At 45.2% G+C, this 19,460-nt stretch overlaps 1 protein-coding gene across 6 annotated transcripts in view; it reads right to left on the bottom strand.

The window, feature by feature from the left end:
- STK36 (serine/threonine kinase 36) overlaps nucleotides 1–19,460 on the bottom strand; it is a 393,543-nt gene that overhangs the window by 16,390 nt on the left and 357,693 nt on the right. For all 6 annotated transcript variants that reach the window (XM_033944781.1, XM_033944780.1, XM_033944785.1 and 3 more), the window contains one exon: nucleotides 15,039–15,776. In XM_033944781.1, the coding sequence (XP_033800672.1) occupies nucleotides 15,039–15,776 (738 nt within the window). The remainder of the gene's footprint in view (nucleotides 1–15,038; nucleotides 15,777–19,460) is intronic.

Genomic DNA, 19,460 nt, shown 5'->3' with positions numbered 1-19,460 from the left:
CCACTGGGCGGTCTTAGGTATTTTGTCAGGCTTGGTCTATGGTAGCTATGCCCCTGCTTTATATCCTGTTTAAAATGTGAAGGTTATTTAAGCTTTGCTTTAATTCTATCCTCTTTCTATATAGTGATCCTCTATGTTTATCCCATGTATTTTAAAATTCTGTCAATACCATTGCCAGAAATGTTTTTCTGGGTGGGCCCAGGGGTGGACCAGGTGGACTCACATATTTCCTCTTTCCCTTCCTCTCCCCTCTACTGAGCTAAAAATTAATTCCTTGGCTGTGGGGATCCCCAAGCCTCGCCAAATGAACATGACTCTGTGGAACCCCCTGGGCCAAAAGCAGGGAACTTGACAGCGCCCTTTCTGTCCCACTGCTAGAATGCCTTGCATGTGCTCAGTTCTTAGACATGAACTGAGGATGTGTTGGAGAGGGAGTGCCTGCATAAGTGTCTGTAAATGTGCCATTGACTTCCTCACTGCTGGATGGTGTGAATAACATGAAGAAATAATAATAATAATAACAGTTTATATACCGCAGGACTGTGAAGTTCTATGCGGTTTACAAAGATTAAAAGATGGTACAAATTGATTGAACTTAACAGAAGTGGTTAACAGCTCAAGGGAACAGTTATTGAAGAGAAAGAGTTGTACAGGTCAGCTGTCTAGATACTTCAGGAGCAGATGTGTTTTTAGGCATTTCCTGAATTCTCCATCTGAGGAAATAATTTTAGATGATGCGTGAAACAGTCTCCCGGAAGAGGTGGTGGAAACAGAGACTGTGTCTGAATTCAAGAGGGCCTGGGATAGGCACGTGGGATCTCTCGGAGAAAGAGATAATGGTTACTGTGAATGGGCAGACTAGATGGGCCATTTGGCCTTTATCTGCTGACATGTTTCTATGTTTCTATCTTGGCTTCCAGATGCAGAGGAGCACTTCTTGTGACTCTTTGTCAATTGACATAGGCCACTGCTGTGGAATTGTCTGAGAAAACCCTGACTGCTTTGCCTTTCAGATCTTTCTCCAGGGTTTGTAAGGCAAGCCAAATGGCCCATAACTCTAACCGGTTTATGGATCACTTCCTCTGTGATGAAGTTCATCTGTCTTGCACTGGGTGTCCTAGACAATGACCTCCCTGGCCATAAAGACTGATGTTTGTCATCAGAATCATGCAAGCAGTGTTGTGGAGCGGGACACCGCTCACCAGGAACTCCAAATGCAGCTACCAAAGTAAGCTCTGCCAAGCTTCCACTGTTCAAGCCAATAGCTTCTGAAGCAAATCCGTCTGTGGAGACCAGCAGGACAACAGAGCCTCCTAGAGAGGACACATATGAGCCTTCACCCAAGGAACCACCTCTATGTTCACTTTCATTGAGCCTCAAATCTAGAAATAATGCCACACCATTGGAGTTGGCATCATCAAGAAGTCTGAGATCTGTTTTATGAGCTTCTGTTTGCATGGCTCCTGAAGAAAGACACAATCTTCCACCATGTTGAAACAAATTCCCAGGTATTCCAAGTTCTGAACCAGCTTTAAGTGACTCTTTTGGAAGCAGACCATCCAACCCAGGACCTCTTGAGTCACTAGTGATGCACATTGGGAAGAATAACCTGAATCACAGTTACCGGATGCTAGGGTCCACCTTGGGTATTAGTGCCCAAGAAAAGGATCTGGGTATCATCGTAGACAATACAGTGGTGCCTCACACAACGAACTTAATTCGTTCCAGGAGCAAGTTTGTTATGCGAAAAGTTCGTTATGTGAAACGCGTTTTCCCATAACAATACATGTTAAAAAAAATAATTCGTTCTGCAGCATAAAATATGCTAAGATGACATAAAAAAAGATAAATTTGTCAAAATGGTGAAAATGGTGGTCTTGCTGAGGCCAAACTCTTTGACGAGGTCACACTGTTTTACCCCACATTCACTCCTAATTATTTCCCGTTTCATTTCAACAGAAATCACCTTCCTGCTTTTTTTTGAAGCCATGATATATAAAAAATATTGAGTTTATCTTAAAAGGACGACTGTATACAGTGAGAGAGGGCAGTTAAGCGCAGTGACTAACGACTGCCTGCAGTGCCTGCGCGGAAGGATGCAATACATCGGCAGCTCGGACGACTTCGTTGTGTGAAACGAAGTTCGTTGTGTAAAACGAAGTTCGTTGTGTGAAACGAAGTTCGTTGTGTGAAGTTCGTTGTGTGAAACGAAGTTCGTTGTGTGAAACGAAGTTCGTTGTGTGAAGTTCGTTGTGTGAAACGAAGTTCGTTGTGTGAATCAAGACATGAAGTTCGTTGTGTGCAGCGTTCGTTGTGCGAGGCGTTCGTTATGCGAGGCACCACTGTACGATGAATCCTTCCACCCAATGTGTGGCGGCAGCCAAAAAAGCAAAGAGGATGCTAGAAATTATTAAAAAAGGGATGGCTAACAAGACTAAGAATGTTATAATGCCCCTGTATCGCTCCATGGTGCGACCTCATCTGGAGTATTGCGTTCAATTCTGATCTCCGTATCTCAAGAAAGATATAGTGGTGCTAGAAAAGGTTCAAACAAGAACTACCAAGGTGATAAAGGGGATGGAACTCCTCTCGTATGAGGAAAGATTAAAATGGTTAGGGCTCTTCAGCTTGGAAAAGAGATAGGTGAGGGGAGATATGAAGTCTACAAAATCCTGAGTGGAGTAGAACGGGTACAAGTTGATCGATTTTTCACTCCATCAAAAATTACAAAGACTAAGGGACACTTGATGAAGTTACACAGAAATACTTTTAAAACCAATAGGAGGAAATTTTTTTTCACTCAGAGAATAGTTAAGCTCTGGAACGCATTGCCAGAGGTTGTGTTATGAGTGGATAGTGTAGCTGGTTTATGAAAGGTTTGGACAAGTTCCTGGAGGAAAAGTCCATAGTCTGTTATTGAGAAAGACATGGGGGAAGCCACTGCTTGCCCTGGATTGGTAGCATGGAATATTGCTACTCATTGGGTTAGGCCAGGTACTAATGACCTGGACTGGCCTCGGTGAGAACGGGCTACTGGGCTTGATGGACCATTGGTCTGACCCAGTAAGGCTATTTTGATGTTCATCTCTCCTTCCATTGGACGAAGCCCTGATTAGTCAATTGTTCAAATAAAGATGCACCTGAATTCCTGTTTTTCTGAGATGGGCTGCCACCTCCACAATCATTACCTTGGTGAAGGTATGCGGTGTCATTGCCAGCCCAAAGGGAAGCGTGAAAACAAAGTGCCGCCCCAGAACATGGAATATTAAAAACCTCCTCTGTTCTGAATAAATTGGAATATGTAGATAAGTCTCCATCAAATCCAAGGATGCTGGCAATTCCCCTGTGCGATCACCGCAATGACTGGCAGAATAGTCTCCAAGTGAAACCGCAGCATCTTCAAGGCTGCATCGACTGACTTCAGATCCAGGATTGGTCTCCAATCTTCTGAGTCTTTTTTGGGCACTATGAAGTATATAGAATATCTGCCCAAGCCCGATTCTGTGTGCGGAATGGGCTCTATAGCTCGAATGGATAAAAGCTTGTGCACTGTTGCTCAGACTTTGACTGCCTTTTCTGTCCATCCTTCTGGTGAATCCACAGTGATCCATCAGAGGATAGCTGAATTCAAGTTGATGATCTTCTCTGATTACATCCAGCACCCAGTGGTCTAAGCTGATCTGTGCCCACTCATCCCAATAGCCTTCCTCCTAACTGTGGGAGTCTGGGACTTTTTGGGGACAGTGGCTGAGCATGGTCTGGAGGACTGGGTATATCTCAAGTTGTCAAACCATTGTTGGCACCCTTGAAATGAATTCTGGGTAGAGGACCCTCCGGAGTATTGTTGAAAGTGCCTGGAGCTATGAAAATTACTCTGAGTTGACTCGCATGAATTCCAAGGTCTGCTGTCTTCGACCAATGATTGGTCACACTAGCCATACGATCATCCAAACCCTTTCCAAACAGCATCTAACCCTTAAAGGAGAGCCTGCTTAAAGTGGCTTTAGAAGCTGAATTCCCCGCCCATTGCCTAATCCGGAGCATTCTGCGGGTGGAGATGAAATAGGCTGAGACTGCTCAATACTCTGATAATGTCATATATAGCATTTGCCACATTTATAATCCCTGCCATTACCAGCTGAGGACATACTTCATTGTCAATGCCTGAAATCTGATGTACTCTGGTGTGACAGGCTCGTGCCATGAAAAAAGCCACTGATGCTGCTTTAATTCCTAAGACTAAGACCTCAAACTGATGTTTTAGGACATCTACCCTATGGTCCTGCACATTTTTCAAAACTACACCCCCCTTACCAGGTAGGGAAATACGCTTGGTAACCTGAGCTAATAGGAAGTCCATCTTAGGCTGGACGAACAACTGCTGAAATTAAGGAGCCATGGAATACAGTTTTGTCATTATTTTAGCTTCCATTAAGGAGCCTTCTGGGACCTCCCAATGCTCCGTAATTAAAGCTGTAAGATCTGGAAGCGAGGGAAAAAATGAAATTTGAGCCAGTGAAGCACTCGATCAAGCACTGAGCAGCTGAAATCTGCGGAGACTCCAGGTTTAACTCCCGCAGAGACTCTGGAATAGGTTCAAGCAATGCAGTTGCTTTAAAAAGGCAGCAGACTGTCAAGTCCTCCCCCTGCTCAAGGGGGACTACAGTCTCCTGAACGCCAGCCACCAACCAAGACCCCCAAATCCCCCAGAAGGGATGATTCACTCTGGGACTGTAAAGGCATAGAATCCAACTTTCAGGACCCCAGTCATTATCTGACTGGTCCTCCAGCTGCTGCTCATTTGGAGAGGTCGGTGTCCACTGAGGTGATTTTAAAGTTGTTGGAAATTGCAATGAAGAACAATTTTTTTCACATATGAGGATCGTTTATTTAAACAAATCTCTGGGGTAGCGATGGGGGCCACTATGGCCCTGTCAGTGGCCAATTTATTCATGAAAGCTTTTGAACGAAGATGTATATTAAATAACAACCCTTTTTCTCTTCACATCAGGCTATGGGTAAGGTTTATTGATGACATTTTTGTGTTTTGGTTGGGGTCTGAACAGGAACTGAATCAATTCTTTGAGTGATTGAATGACAGGCACCCAACCATACAGTTTAGCATGGAGAAACATACCAACACATTGGCCTTTTTGGATTTGGACTTTACCAAAACTGAAACATCCTTTGAAACTATGGTACATCAGAAACCAACTGATTGAAACACATTATTATTCTTCACCAACTGCCACCCTAAATTTTTGAAAGACAGTCTTCCTGTATCATAGTTCCTACACTATAGGAGGAACTGTTCCACAGTACAAAAATATAAACAACAAACCAAACAGTTGCGCTGAAAGTTGTTAAATAGGGGTTACCCTGAAGGTACCATTCATGCAGCATATAAACGAGCCAGATATGTTAATCGAGACTTGTTATTTGAGAAGAGACCTAAAGAAACAGATGAATGGAATCCAACTTGTGTACTCACTTTTGTTGGAGGTGTGGGTGTGATAGCAGGAATCTTACGTAAACATTGGTCCATCATACAACTGCATCCCACATTTACAAACAAAACCCTAAGGATCGCATACAGCCATCAAAAAAATTTGAAAGAGATTTTATGTCCCTCAGATACCACTAGAAGGACAACAGTAGTTAGGGCTGAGGGGGGGTCATGTTAAGTGTGGTAAATGCAAGACTTGTGAGACCACCCTGGAGTTGTGTGGCAGTTTTCAACATCCATGAACTCAAAAATCATATTGGCTCCGTCACAAAACCTCCTGTGACATTGCTTTTGCAATTTATGGAATTACATGTCCCTGTCCGAAGTTGTACATTGGACAAACATTGAGACCCTTTAAGGTGAGGATGAGTGAACATCAAAGTAATTTAACATGTCACAGGATGGAGGAACCATTGGTTGAACACTTTGACATGGCAGGCCACAACCCCAGGGATTTCAAATGTTTCATCCTTGACCATGTGCTACTGTTACCAAGAGGAGGGGGACAGGAGATTGGTATTACAGAGGAAAGAGCAAGAATGGATTTTTCGTCTGCACACAGAAGAGCAAAGATAAATCAAAAGATAGAATGGCACTTGTTTTTTTTAACAATCATCATGGGGTGACTGGAGTAATTTTCATATTTAGAATCTTCATTTGAACATCTGTTTTGAGAATTCAGAATTCACATTTCATCATTTTGGTTTTGGGAATGATTATTGACTGTAAGTTTAAATTTGGCACCCGATATGAGAGCGAGGCTCCAGATTTGCTAGTCAGCTGCAAACGTGCACAACGTGAGTGACGTCAGATGTCACTTAAGTGGGAGCAGCTTCACCTGGGGCTGTCTCTGCCATAGTGAGCGTGTAAGTCACAATATTATTGGAATGTTTTTCTGCACAAAGATATGTTCCCTGCCATTTTTCTATTCTTATTTTTGCAGATATTGGTCCAGAGCCCTGACGCAGCTTGTGGGCGAAATGGCAGCTAGCTTGACGTCGGCAAGGACTGGTGGGGATGCTACTAACGTACCCTGCCTGCAGCTAAGTAGCTTGATTTTTTGTTGTTCTAAGTTGAGCAGAGCAGCATTTAGCGGGAGGGGGATCAAGAGCCGGTGAGGAATTATTCCCTTTCTACTGCGGTTGCAAAATTCAGCAATACATGGGGATCTGAGGCTCTCCCCTTAGTATAATTTAAAGTGCTTTAAAGTGTCTGATGCAGGAAAATGTTAAATGAATTTGTGTCCATTTCAAGACTTTTTAAACAAATTTGAGAAAGGCATTGGAGTTGGATTTTGATTGTTTCTTTCTTATTCCAGTATATGATTTTTGATGATGAGCTCTCTATGATCCCCCCAGCCTTAGTGACTCCAGAGGGGGCAATGCCTGAGGCTCCTACCCCCTCCCTCATGTAACATAGTAACATAGTAGATGACGGCAGATAAAGACCCGAATGGTCCATCCAGTCTGCCCAACCTGATTCAATTTAAATTTTTTATTTTTTTTTAATTTTTTCTTCTTAGCTATTTCTGGGCAAGAATCCAAAGCTTTACCCGGTACTGTGCTTGGGTTCCAACTGCCGAAATCTCTGTTAAGACTTACTCCAGCCCATCTACCGTATTTTCACACATATAACGCACGCGTTATACGTGTTTTTACAAACCGTGCATAACCTTGCGCGGTATACGCGTGAGCGCGTTGTACAAAATTTTTTTTACATAGTTCCCCCCCCCGATGCCCGATTCACCCCCCCCACCGCAGGACTGCTCGCACCCCCACCCCGAAGGACCACTCGCACGCACCCGCACCCCCACCCCGAAGGACCGCTCGCATGCGCTTCCATCCGCACCCGCACTCTCACCCGCCTCAGGCCCCACCCCCAGGAGGGACCTAAGGCTCCCGGGCCTATTCTGATTGGCCCAGGCGCCTTAGGCCCCACCAGTAGGCGGAGCTTTGGGACGGATGGGCCAATCCGGCCTCATTCCGTCGTTGGCTGCCTGCCGGACAGGCGGGTTTGGCTCCCGTCTGTCCGGCCAACTACACAAAGGTACGGGGAAGGGGGGGTGGGGGTGTCGTGGGTGTCGGCCAGGGGGGTCGCAGGTCGGCTGGGGGGGCGGTCGGAGGTTCTTGGGGGGGGGGCGGTCGTTGGGGGGAGGGGGTTTGCGTCGAGGGCAGGAGGGCCTGGGATCCCTCCTGCCCGTAATGTAGTGCGGGGTGGGGGTCGCCGTGGCCAGGAGGGTTTGGGCTCCCTCCTGGCCCGATATTGTCGGGGAGTTGGGGAGTCGGCGGGGCAAGAGGGCTTGGGCTCCCTTTTGCCCCGATCGTGTCGGCGGGGGCAAGAGGGCTTGAGCTCCCTCTTGCCCCGATCGTGTCGGGGGTGCCGCGGTTGGCTGGAGCAAGAGGGCTTGAGCTCCCTCTTGCCCCGATCGTGTCGGGGAGTTGGGGAGTCGGCGGGGCAAGAGAGCTTGACGTTAGAGAAAGGGCGAACCGCTGGAAGAGGAAGCAGCGCAGGCGCAGGGCTCACGGAAGGGCCGGGACCCAAGAGAAAGCAGCAGGACACCGGTAGGAGCTTCTACATGATGGGGGGGGTCGGGAGGCTATGGGGGTGCGAGCGGTCCTTCAGGGTGGGGGTGCGGGTGCAGGTGGGAGTGCGTGCGAGCGGTCCTTCGTGGTGGGGGTGCGAGCGGTCCTGCGTTGGGGTGAATCGGACGTCGTGGGGGGGTATCAGGTTTTCAGGGTGGGGACAGGACTTCAAGGGGGAGAGGAGAGTCGGGGCGTGCGAAAGGAGAGTCGGGCAGCATGCGCGGTATACGGGTGTGCGCGGTATATAAAAATTTCTGTACATAAATTTGTGTTTGCCGCGCGCTATACCCGTGTGCGCATTTTACACGGGTGCGCGTTATCTACGTGAAAATACGGTACACCCTCCCAGCCATTGAAGCCCTCCCCTGCCCATCCTCCACCAAACGGCCATACACAGACACAGACCGTGCAAGTCTGCCCAGTAACTGGCCTAGTTCAATTTTTAATATTATTTTCTGATTCTAGATCCTCTGTGTTCATCCCACGCTTCTTTGAACTCAGTCACAGTTTTACTCTCCACCACCTCTCTCGGGAGCGCATTCCAGGCATCCACTACCCTCTCCGTAAAGTAGAATTTCCTAACATTGCCCCTGAATCTACCATCCCTCAACCTCAAATTATGTCCTCTGGTTTTACCATTTTCCTTTCTCTGGAAAAGATTTTGTTCTACGTTAATACCCTTCAAGTATTTGAACGTCTGAATCATATCTCCCCTGTCTCTCCTTTCCTCTAGGGTATATGTATTCAGGGCTTCCAGTCTCTCCTCATACGTCTTCTGGCGCAAGCCTCCTATCATTTTCGTCGCCCTCCTCTGGACCGCCTCAAGTCTTCTTACGTCTTTCGCCAGATACGGTCTCCAAAACTGAACACAATACTCCAAGTGGGGCCTCACCAATGACCTGTACAGGGGCATCAACACTTTCTTCCTTCCACTGACTACGCCTCTCTTTATACAGCCCAGCATCCTTCTGGCAGCAGCCACTGCCTTGTCACACTGTTTTTCGCCTTTCGATCTTCGGACACTATTACCCCAAGGTCCATCTCCCCGTCCGTGCATATCAGCTTCTCTCCTCCCAGCATATACGGTTCCTTCCTATTATTAATCCCCAAATGCATTACTCTACATTTCTTTGCATTGAATTTTAGTTGCCAGGCATTAGACCATTCCTCTAACTTTTGCAGATCCTTTTTCATATTTTCCACTCCCTCTTCGGTGTCTACTCTGTTACAAATCTTGGTATCATCTGCAAAAAGGCACACTTTTCCTTCTAACCCTTCAGCAATGTCACTCACAAACATATTGAACAGGATTGGCCCCAGCACCGAACCCTAAGGAACTCCACTAGTCACCTTTCCTTCCTTTGAGCGACTTCCATTAACCACCACCCTCTGGCGTTTGTCCGACAGCCAGTTTCTGACCCAGTTCACCACTTTGGGTCCTAACTTCAGCCCTTCAAGTTTGTTCAACAGCCTCCTATGAGGAACTGTATCAAAGGCTTTGCTGAAATCCAAGTAAACTACATCTAGCATATGTCCTCGATCCAGCTCTCTGGTCACCCAATCAAAAAATTCAATCAGGTTCGTTTGGCACGATTTACCTTTTGTAAAGCCATGTTGCCTCGGATCCTGTAACCCACTAGACTCAAGGAAATACACTATCCTTTCTTTCAGCAACACTTCCATTATTTTTCCAACAACTGAAGTGAGGCTCACCGGCCTGTAGTTTCCCGCTTCATCCCTGTGACCACCTTTATGAATAGGGACCACATCCGCTCTCCTCCAATCCCCAGGAATCACTCCCATCTCCAGAGATTTGTTGAACAAGTCTTTAATAGGACTCGCCAGAACCTCTCTGAGCTCCCTTAGTATCCTGGGATGGATCCCGTCTGGTCCCATCGCTTTGTCCACCTTCAGTTTTTCAAGTTGCTTATAAACACCCTCCTCCGTGAACGGTGCACAATCTACTCCATTTTCTCGTGTAACTTTGCCAGACAATCTCGGTCCTTCTCCAGGATTTTCTTCTGTGAACACAGAACAGAAGTATTTGTTTAGCACATTTGCTTTCTCCTCATCACTCTCCACATATTTGTTCCCAGCATCTTTTAGCCTAGCAATTCCATTTTTTATCTTCCTCCTTTCACTAATATATCTGAAAAAATTTTTATCTCCCTTTTTTACATTTTTAGCCATTTGTTCTTCCGCCTGTGCCTTCGCTAAACGTATCTCTCTCTTGGCTTCTTTCAGTTTCACCCTGTAGTCCTTTCTGCTCTCCTCTTCTTGGATTTTTTTTATATTTCATGAACGCCAACTCTTTCGCCTTTATTTTCTCAGCCACTAGGTTGGAGAACCATATCGGCTTCCTTTTTCTCTTGTTTTTATTGATTTTCTTCACATAAAGCCTTGTGGCACATGATGCATGGCCACTGTTCAGTTGGCCATCCATCATAAATCTGGCATGATATAGGAGGAGTCCATTCCTACAATTTTAAAGGCAAAATGTTGAGTTTTGAGGCTGATTGAGGTTTTCTCAGCGAAATTGGGAAATCCAAGATGGCCACTGCAGAGCCAAAAATGGCCCGGGAAAACTCTCTAAAATGTCAAAAAAGGGAAGGGGATTTTGGGAGTAGGGGGTCACTAAATATAGCGGATAGTCATCATCATTGAGGATTCAGCTTTCTAAATAGAAGTTTAGGGTCCTCATAATAAAGAAAAAAACATCCAAAAAGTGGCCTAAATCAGTACTTGGACAATCAAAAAGTCAGATCGTCCAAGTACCGATAATCAAAGCTGGTTTTAGACGTATTTAAAACCAGCTTAGGCCTTTCCCCTGTCTCAGAACGCCTAGAGCGAAAAGAGGCGTTTTTGGAGGAGGAGAAAGGACGGGAGGTGGGCCGACCTACATTTAGTCGTACAGCAAGTAGAATCAAAAGTTTAACGAGGTTGCCCAGTCAGAATTTATACATCTTGACTTAGACCCGGCTGCTGTGATCAGCCCAGCAGCCCCGGCAACCTGCCTACCCCTGCCGCGATCGTGACCCCCGAACTGCCGCAAATACCGGCAGGATAGATGCCCAACCTCTCCTGCCGAACATGGCACCTCCGAACGCCTCCTCCCGTGAATACGGGCAGGAGGGATCCCAGGCTCTCCTGCCCATGGTGCACTTCTGACCTGCCCCCCATGAATACAGGCAGGAGGGATCCCAGGTCCTCCTGCCCACGGTGTACCCCCCACCCCACTCAAAAATGAGCAGGAGGGATCCCAGGCCCTCCTGCCCACAGTGCACCCCTCCGCGACCCCACTGAACACCTCCCTTAACCCCTGAACGGCCCCCCCACTACCCAGGCTCCCCTAACCTTGGACACTCCCCTAACTTACTTGAATGTTGGCCGGCTGGTGGGCACCCAAGTCTGGCCAGCCATCCTCAGAATGGCGGGCCTAGGGCCTGATTGGCCCAGGGTCTTAGGCGCCTGGTCAATGGGAATTGGCCCAGTTGTTTTAGGCCCCTCCTGTGGGTGGGGCCTTAGTCACATGGGATGGGATGGGTTGGTCCATGTGCCTAAGGCCCGCCCACAGGAGGGGCCTGAGGCAACTGGGCCAATTCCAGTTGGCCCAGGCACCTAAGGCCCCTCCTATGGGTGGAGCATTAGGCACCTGGGCCAATCAGGCCCTAGGCCCGCCATTACGAGGATGGCGGGCCTACCAGCTGAACTTGGGACCTGTCCGGCCGACGTTCAGGTAAGTTAGGGAGGGGTGTCCGGGTTTATGGGGGGCCTGGGTAGTGGGGGGGGGAGTGTTCGGAGGTTCAGGGGGGTCAAAGGGAGGTGCGCTATGGGCAGGAGGGCCTGGGAACCCTCCTGCCCGTATTTGAGGGGGGTGGGGGTGCCTGGGCTGCACTTTGGGCAGGATGGCCTTGGATCCCTCCTGCCCATATTCGAGGGGGGTGGGGGTGCGCCGTGGGCAGGAGGGCCTGGGTTCCTTTCTGCCTGTATTCGCAGGGGGGGGGGCAGTTCGGGGGTGCAGCCTTCAGCAGGAGGACTTGGGATCCCTCCTGCTGGTTCGGGGTTCTTGGGGGGGGGGGGTTGCCGGCAGGAGGGCTTGGGATCCCTCCTGCCGGTGATCGCCATTTTGTTGGGGGTGGTGGCAGGAGAGATTAGGCATGTATGATGAGAAATTTTGCATTGTCTTCCCCAAAGTCTAGGTGGATGGATGTGCTTATTGGGAGACATATATCATGAATTAGTTGCAAGAATAAGTGGGGTTCAATCTTTATTTTTGGTCTTTGATAGATTATTATAATGTTATATTTCTGGATTGTCCAAAAACATTATTGTGTAAATTACAAACCTTGCAAAATACAGCTATCAGGATGATATATGGATTGAAGAAGGGAGATAGGATTTCACTATATATGTTGAAGCTAGAGAAAGTGTAACTGTGATGGGAGAGCAACTGGTGATTAAAAAGAAAGATGAATGTGTTAGGAGTGTGTTTGGATAGTGCCTGACTATGGAAAAATACTGAAGACAATTCGGGTAGGATATATGCAGTTTTAAATGTTATGTAGATTAAAACCAATGTTATCAAATTATGATTTTCTAACTGTGGTACAGATGCTGATTTTGAGCAGGGTAGACAATTGCAATGCATTGTATTTGGGAGTTGCGAAAATGAAGATGAGGGCGCTGCAGGTGTTGAGTAACTCAGCAGCAAGGTTGATGACACACAACCCCAGTGCTAAAACAGTTGCACTGGCTGCCAATCCAACAAAGAGTACATTTTTAAATTTTGTTGCTAGTACATCAATTATTGTACCATGCATCTCCCACTGTTTTGCATGGATTTTTCGAGATTTATCAACCCAGAAGGCGTTTGAGATCGGAAAATAGTATGAAATTTTGTTCGGTGGAAGGATGACAATTTCTCACTCCGGGATTGGCGATGCTATGTTGTCAGTAGGGGAGTGTAAAGCTTTGGAATGTCTTGCCATGAGTTCTGTGTTTATGTGCAGTCAGGTTGGGTTTCAAGAAAATGTTGAAAACGCAATCATTTGTAAATGCTTTCTTATGATGAGATATTGTGTGATGTAATTACTTGCAAATGTTTTATTAGATGGATATTCTGAATCTTATAGCAAAGTTTTTTTAACGTATTGAACATATATGTACTGTCTAATATTTATAACTGTTGTTATGTAAACCGTATAGGAGTTATACAGTATATACATTTTTTTTTTCAATTTTCCAATCTTTATTTCTCAGAACTTTAAATAAATAAAATAAATTTATTTTTTCATTTCCTGATATTAAGGATATAAGATACACTAGAACGTTTAATTCAACATGGGCTTATCAAGCTGCTAAATAAAGGAAATTTCTACCAGGTCAAAGAAGTCAGCAATGTAATTACAAGAGTTTTAGGAAAGATCTTAATATGTTCTTAAAAAGTTTTAATTTTAATGCAGAATTTTATTTGTATTTTTTTTATTGTATTATGTGAACCACTGTGAACTTCTGAGAGGTATTGGTGATATACAAATAAAGATTGTATTGTTTGAAATCAAATCTACCCTAGTGACTGTCAAATTCCAACTGAGGTCCAAGACAGACCAATAAGCCAAGTTGCTCCTGCATTACAAGCCATCCAATCTGGCTTTTAAGAAGGAAATTATATCCTTATTTGCACAAATTCTGACCATGTCCACCAGAGCAGTGTGTCCTACCTACCCATTTGGAAATCTAACAGCCTGATCAATTTCAAAGGAAAGTGAAAGGGATTGGGACTTGTATACCGCCTTTTTGTAGTTTTACTGCCATACTCATGTCCCAGTGGGCTCACAATCTATGTAATGTATGTACCTGGGGTGGTGGAGGATTATGTGACTTGCCCAGAAGCAGTGTCAGGGTTTGAACCCACAACCTCAGGATGCTTGTGCTGCAGCTCTAACCATTAGACCACACTCTCCTCCTGTAAAGGCCACATGTCAATCTGCATCACAGGGAGCCTGATCACATGAAAATCCTGCTGCATCAATCCACACTGCAACCGTGAGCTGGAGGCAGAGAATACTGACAGGTTTCAGGATTGCACCAACCTTTATACTAAAGATGACAATACTGAAAATTTGCATTGTCTGCCTTTATTTGCTAGTTGGAGAGCACAACCCACTTGTCTAGTCTGGTCTAATAGGATGATCTAAAGAAAACCATGTTGTTTTAATCATTCCCATAATGAATGAAACCCCTAATCTTTTGTTTTTTTGCTGTTGTCTGTCTTGAATAGATTGTAAAATCTGTCAAGCTGGGATTGTTTCTTATATGTTTAAGTTTAGTCCTGCGTTTGCCTAGTAGTGCTACAGAACTTTACAATGCTAGTAGTAGTAGTATGACCACACATGCTCAGAACTTTGCAATAATTTATGAACTCTAGAAGAGCTTTGTCATCATGGTGATATGTGATCATATCACTTACTTGTGTGCCTGACTCAATCCTGCTTGTCGATGTAAAATGGAGAGAAACAAGAGAAAAGAGCACAGAGAAGAGATGAGAAAAAGAAACAAGAACAAAGAAATTAGATTTAAATAGAAAAAAATGGGAGAAAACAGTGAAGAGCATAAGGAGAAAACTAGAAAAAGAGAAGGCGGACTGAGGTGGAGTGAAGTAACAAGATACTACAGAGCAAATATGTATTCTTTGAGCCCCAACATTTGACTAATTTTCTGGCGATGTTTTCTCACAATTAATTCTTGGATCCAATGAGGACTTGAGCTAATTTTACTATAACAGTTTTTCTTATAAATTGCTTAACATTGTTAAGTATGGATTTATATGATTGTAATATGTTTTGGTTAAATTTGCTTTCTGTAATATTGAAATCAATAAAAATACTTAAATACATTAAAAAAAGATACTACAGAACAGGCATGTATAGCAAAGATTTTGAATTCCATACCTGGTATATCCTGGGCTGCTGCCCAAGCACTCTCAGAGCTATCAGTGTGGCCTCCTGCACTGTAGGCTGTGGGTCACAGCAGGCAGCCTCCAGGAGCAGGTGAGGAGCCTTATTCTGAACTAGTAGTTCCTGTAGCGAGTTTGAGTGCAGCCCAAGATTCCCTAAGGCTGATGCTGCATTCCTTCGAGTCCCAGGTTGGGGGTCACTCAGCAAACTCACGATATGGGGTACTGCTTCTGCCAAGCACTGTGCCAGAGAGCTGTCCTGGAAGGCTGCATTCCCCACTGCAAAGCAAGCTGAGCGGCGGACTCTGGCATCCTGGTCTGAAAGACATTCCAGCAGTCGCTGTAGCAGCCTTGACTGCCTCTGCAGGTCCTTGTTAAACTCTTTGCCATACCTCAGCAGATTTCCCATAAGTCCACAAGCCTTAGCTCTTCCTGGGCTGTGAAGAAGATGGTGAAGTGGTTGGTAGGTAGAGTCTGGGCCTTGCAGAATCCTCTGCAGGAAGTTCAGGTGAGTGGGGGAGACTCTTGCAATGTGGGTGAGTAAAGAGAGTAAATCAGAGATCAGTTGGACATGATCAGATACCAAGATGATAGAGAGGAAGCCACTGCTGGTCTCTATTGTTGCTGCTGCTTTCACAAATTGGTCAATGAAGGCTCCATCACTCAGGACAAGGTGACACAGAAGGCTCATGGGAACACCAGCCAGAGCTAAGGGAAAATAGTGACAACAGGCCTAGGAAGAAGTCAAAGAGTACAGATTAAGCAACAGTGTCAAGGGGTAAGCCAACAAGGAGAAAGGGAGCAAGAGAGCACTTTTTCAAAACTGTGTTTAAGTCTTAACCCTACCAATTTGTAAAACATCAAATTGTCATTCCCTCTGTAGCCCTCTACCTTCTCTATTTCTTCTCTCTTTGTATTTTCCTACATGAGCAGCATAAATTGATTTGCCATTTTTGTCTAGTGTGTCTTTCATAATTACATTGCAAGCTCTTTTCAGCAGGGGCCATCTCTTGTGTGCTTAATGTACATTGCTACAAGTGTCTGGTAGTGCTATATAAATAATAAATAGTAATACTAGTGGGAGCAGAACAGAAAGATGATGAAAGAGAAACAGATGACAAGAACAAAACTAATTACAGTGACTTGCAACCTGGGGTGACAGATATGAGAGAGGTGTAGACAGAAAACATTGGCATTAGTACTGTTTTTATTTTATGTATGTTTTTATGTAAACTGCATAGGTTTCATGCGGTATAAAAATTTCTTAGATAAATTAAAAAAAATTAAATCCTAAGAAACAAAATGGAGTAATGGTTGAAATAATAAGTATGTGGAAGACGACAGCAAGAAAGCACAGTTACTTATCGTAACAGGTGTTATCTGGAGACAGCAGGCAAATATTCTCACATGTGGATGATGTCATCCATGGAGCCCAGCACAGATAATGAAAAGTTCACTGTTACTTTAAGCTTTGCAAAGCTTTGAGACTGCCTGCAACGTGCACGCTTGAGTGCCTTCCTGCCCGACGTCAGCTCATGGTTCCTCAGTTCCATAAGCAAGCTAAAAAGCCAACCAGAGGAGGTGGGATGGATGTGAGAATATCTGCCTGCTGTCCCCGGATAATACCTGTTAGGGTATCCTAAGACAAGCAGGCAGCATATTCTCACATGTGGGACTCTTTAGCTTACTGAAATAGGATGGAAGGAGAGTTGGCCATTAGGAAGAAAATAAATTCTGTAATATGTACTCCCTCCCCCCCCCTAACAGCTATCAAACTTCAAGCTGCCATTCGGCTGTAAATCAAGTCCCAACCTCCACGATGTCTTTCATAAAGTCCCTGTCACTTAGCTACCAACAATTCCATGTGTTAAGTTAAAGCACAAATGTGTCTTCCACTCTTCCATAGATGGGATGGCTGTACTTTTCCAGCTGACAGCAATGAGACACCTGGCCGCCACCAGACCAGTGGTTCCCAGGCTACAGAGCCAGCTAACCATTGCTCTAGGCCAGACATAGGCAACTCCGGTCCTCGAGGGCTGGAATCCAATCGGGTTTTCAGGATTTCCCCAATGAATATGCATGAGATCTATGTGTTTGCACTGGCTTCAATGCATATTCATTGGGGAAATCCTGAAAACCTGATTGGATTCCAGCCCTTGGGGACCGGAGTTGCCCATGTCTGCTCTAGGCAGACCTTCACCTGTTGCCAAAAAGGTGACACCTTAGGGCAAAACCACCAAATATGTAAAAATGTGCCCACTTGCAACTCACACCTCCAACACATATGTGAAACAGAAGGAAACATAATATGCAACCTTTCGGGTGTATAATACCACCTAGTCAGCACTTTGTATGCATTCTCTTGTAATAACACACAAGAGGATGCTTTTAGTATTTCTTGACAAATATGGGACCATTGGGAATCTGTAAGAGGACCCCTCAGATCGTTCTCCCATGCACTGCGAAATGAAAACACTACCAGTTCCCAACCTCTGAAATAAGAATAAAGAACTGAAAGAGGGTGAGGAACTTTCCCCCATAATAGCCACAGATCTTCCAAGGAATCCCTACCTTGCCCCCCTAAGAGTGAGCCAACCCTGTGTTTGAGCAAAATGCCTCACCTGCAGATAAGGGAAAAAATCAGGTAGGTGATATTTATGTCGCAATTCAGCAAACGTCCCCAATGTAGAAAAAAAAAAAATCCCTAAATCTACTCAATCCCTTTTATGCTCATATAGTAAACACCCACCCTTCCCTTCCCACCCCAAATTCATCTCATCCCTAAGAGCCGCCAACATAGAGACCACTCCATCACACCACCACTGCTTTTGTAATATATCCCATATTCCTAACAAATGTTTGAGAAAAGGGTTCTCTACATTCTGTACTCTTTCCCTAGTCCCATATGAAGCCCAAATCCAACTACCCAAATTGTGTCCCGGTATAAACCACTTTTCCAACCGTACTATAGACCAATCCAATATGAATCTCAATTGGGCTGCCCGATAATACTAAAGAATATTAGGAACCCCTGTTTCCTTGGGGCCCATAGAACTTTTTTACCCAACTGCGAGGCTTTCCCTATCCAAATAAATCTCATAAATTCCTGCTGTAACCCCAAAAGAACCCCTTTAGGCACCCCAATCAGCAAAGTCTGAAATAAAAACAGAAGGCGAGGAAGCACATTCATTTTGAGTACAGCTATACGTCCCTACCAAGTTAACCACAAATGTTTCCACTGTTTTAATTCCACACTTATCTGTTTAAGGATCTTATCATAATTATGTTTATACAAATCATCCATATTCCGGGGTAAGTAAATTCCCTAATACCGAAGAAAAGGCCCCTCTATGTGAAGTGAAAAGATCCGGCCTAACTCCTGCTCCTCTTCCTTAATTATTATTAATCCCAGCAACTCAGATTTATTCAGATTAACTTTGAATCCTGCCAACTCGCCATAGGACCCCAGAACATCCAAAAGAACAGGGAGTGCAGTAGCCGGTTCCCAAATAAACAACAAAATATCATCTGCAAACAGGGCTATCTGATGTTCAACCCTACCTACCTCTATTCCATTTAGATCTGGATGGCACTGAATGAGTTCCGCCAAGGGCTCCACCGACATCGCAAACAAAGAGAGTTATAGGGGACAGCTCTGCCTAGTACCTTTACCAATAGCAAAGAAATCTGTATACGACCCATTTATTCTGAGACAAGCCTGAAGATCATTATAAAAGGCCTTTATCCAAGTGCAAAAATAATGCCCCACTCCCATGCGCCTCATAACTGCCCACAAAAAAGTCCACTAGATCCTATCAAAGGCCTTCTCTGCATCGATGGCCAGGATCACTGTTTTTTCCCTTTTCTGTTTGGCCACCCACATCAAATGCAAAGCCCTCCGTACATTATCCTGAACCTGACGACGCATAATGAATATACCTGATCTACATGAATAAGACTAGGCAATACTCTAGCTAACCGCACCGCCAACACCTTAGCTACTATCTTGGCATCGATGTTAAGTAAAGGGATGGGCCGATAAGCATCACATCTAGTGGGGTCCTCACCCAGTTTGGGCAGCAAGGTGATGCCTGCCTCCCCCATTGACCTAGGAAAGCTTCCCCCATCCCGCACTCCATTAGCCACCCTAACCAGCAGGTTACCCACTTCCTCCCCAAACAGTTTATAAAACCAGCCGATGTAACCATCCACCCCAGGCAATTTGCCCATTTTCAAACCCTGGATAACCCGCTGAATTTCCAGCAGAGTGATATGTTCCTCTAATCTAGCAACATCTGTAAGAGTCAACTTGCTTAAATTCTGCTTATTCAAAAAGATTTCAATTGTCACGCTAGGAACTTCCAACCCCCCTCTATAGTAAAATAAGACAGAAACTCCCTCTGAATGTCTGAATCAG

The sequence above is a fragment of the Geotrypetes seraphini genome, chromosome 5, assembly GCF_902459505.1.
Source record: "Geotrypetes seraphini chromosome 5, aGeoSer1.1, whole genome shotgun sequence".
NCBI lineage: Eukaryota > Metazoa > Chordata > Amphibia > Gymnophiona > Dermophiidae > Geotrypetes > Geotrypetes seraphini.
This window is presented reverse-complemented; position numbering and strand designations above follow the sequence as displayed.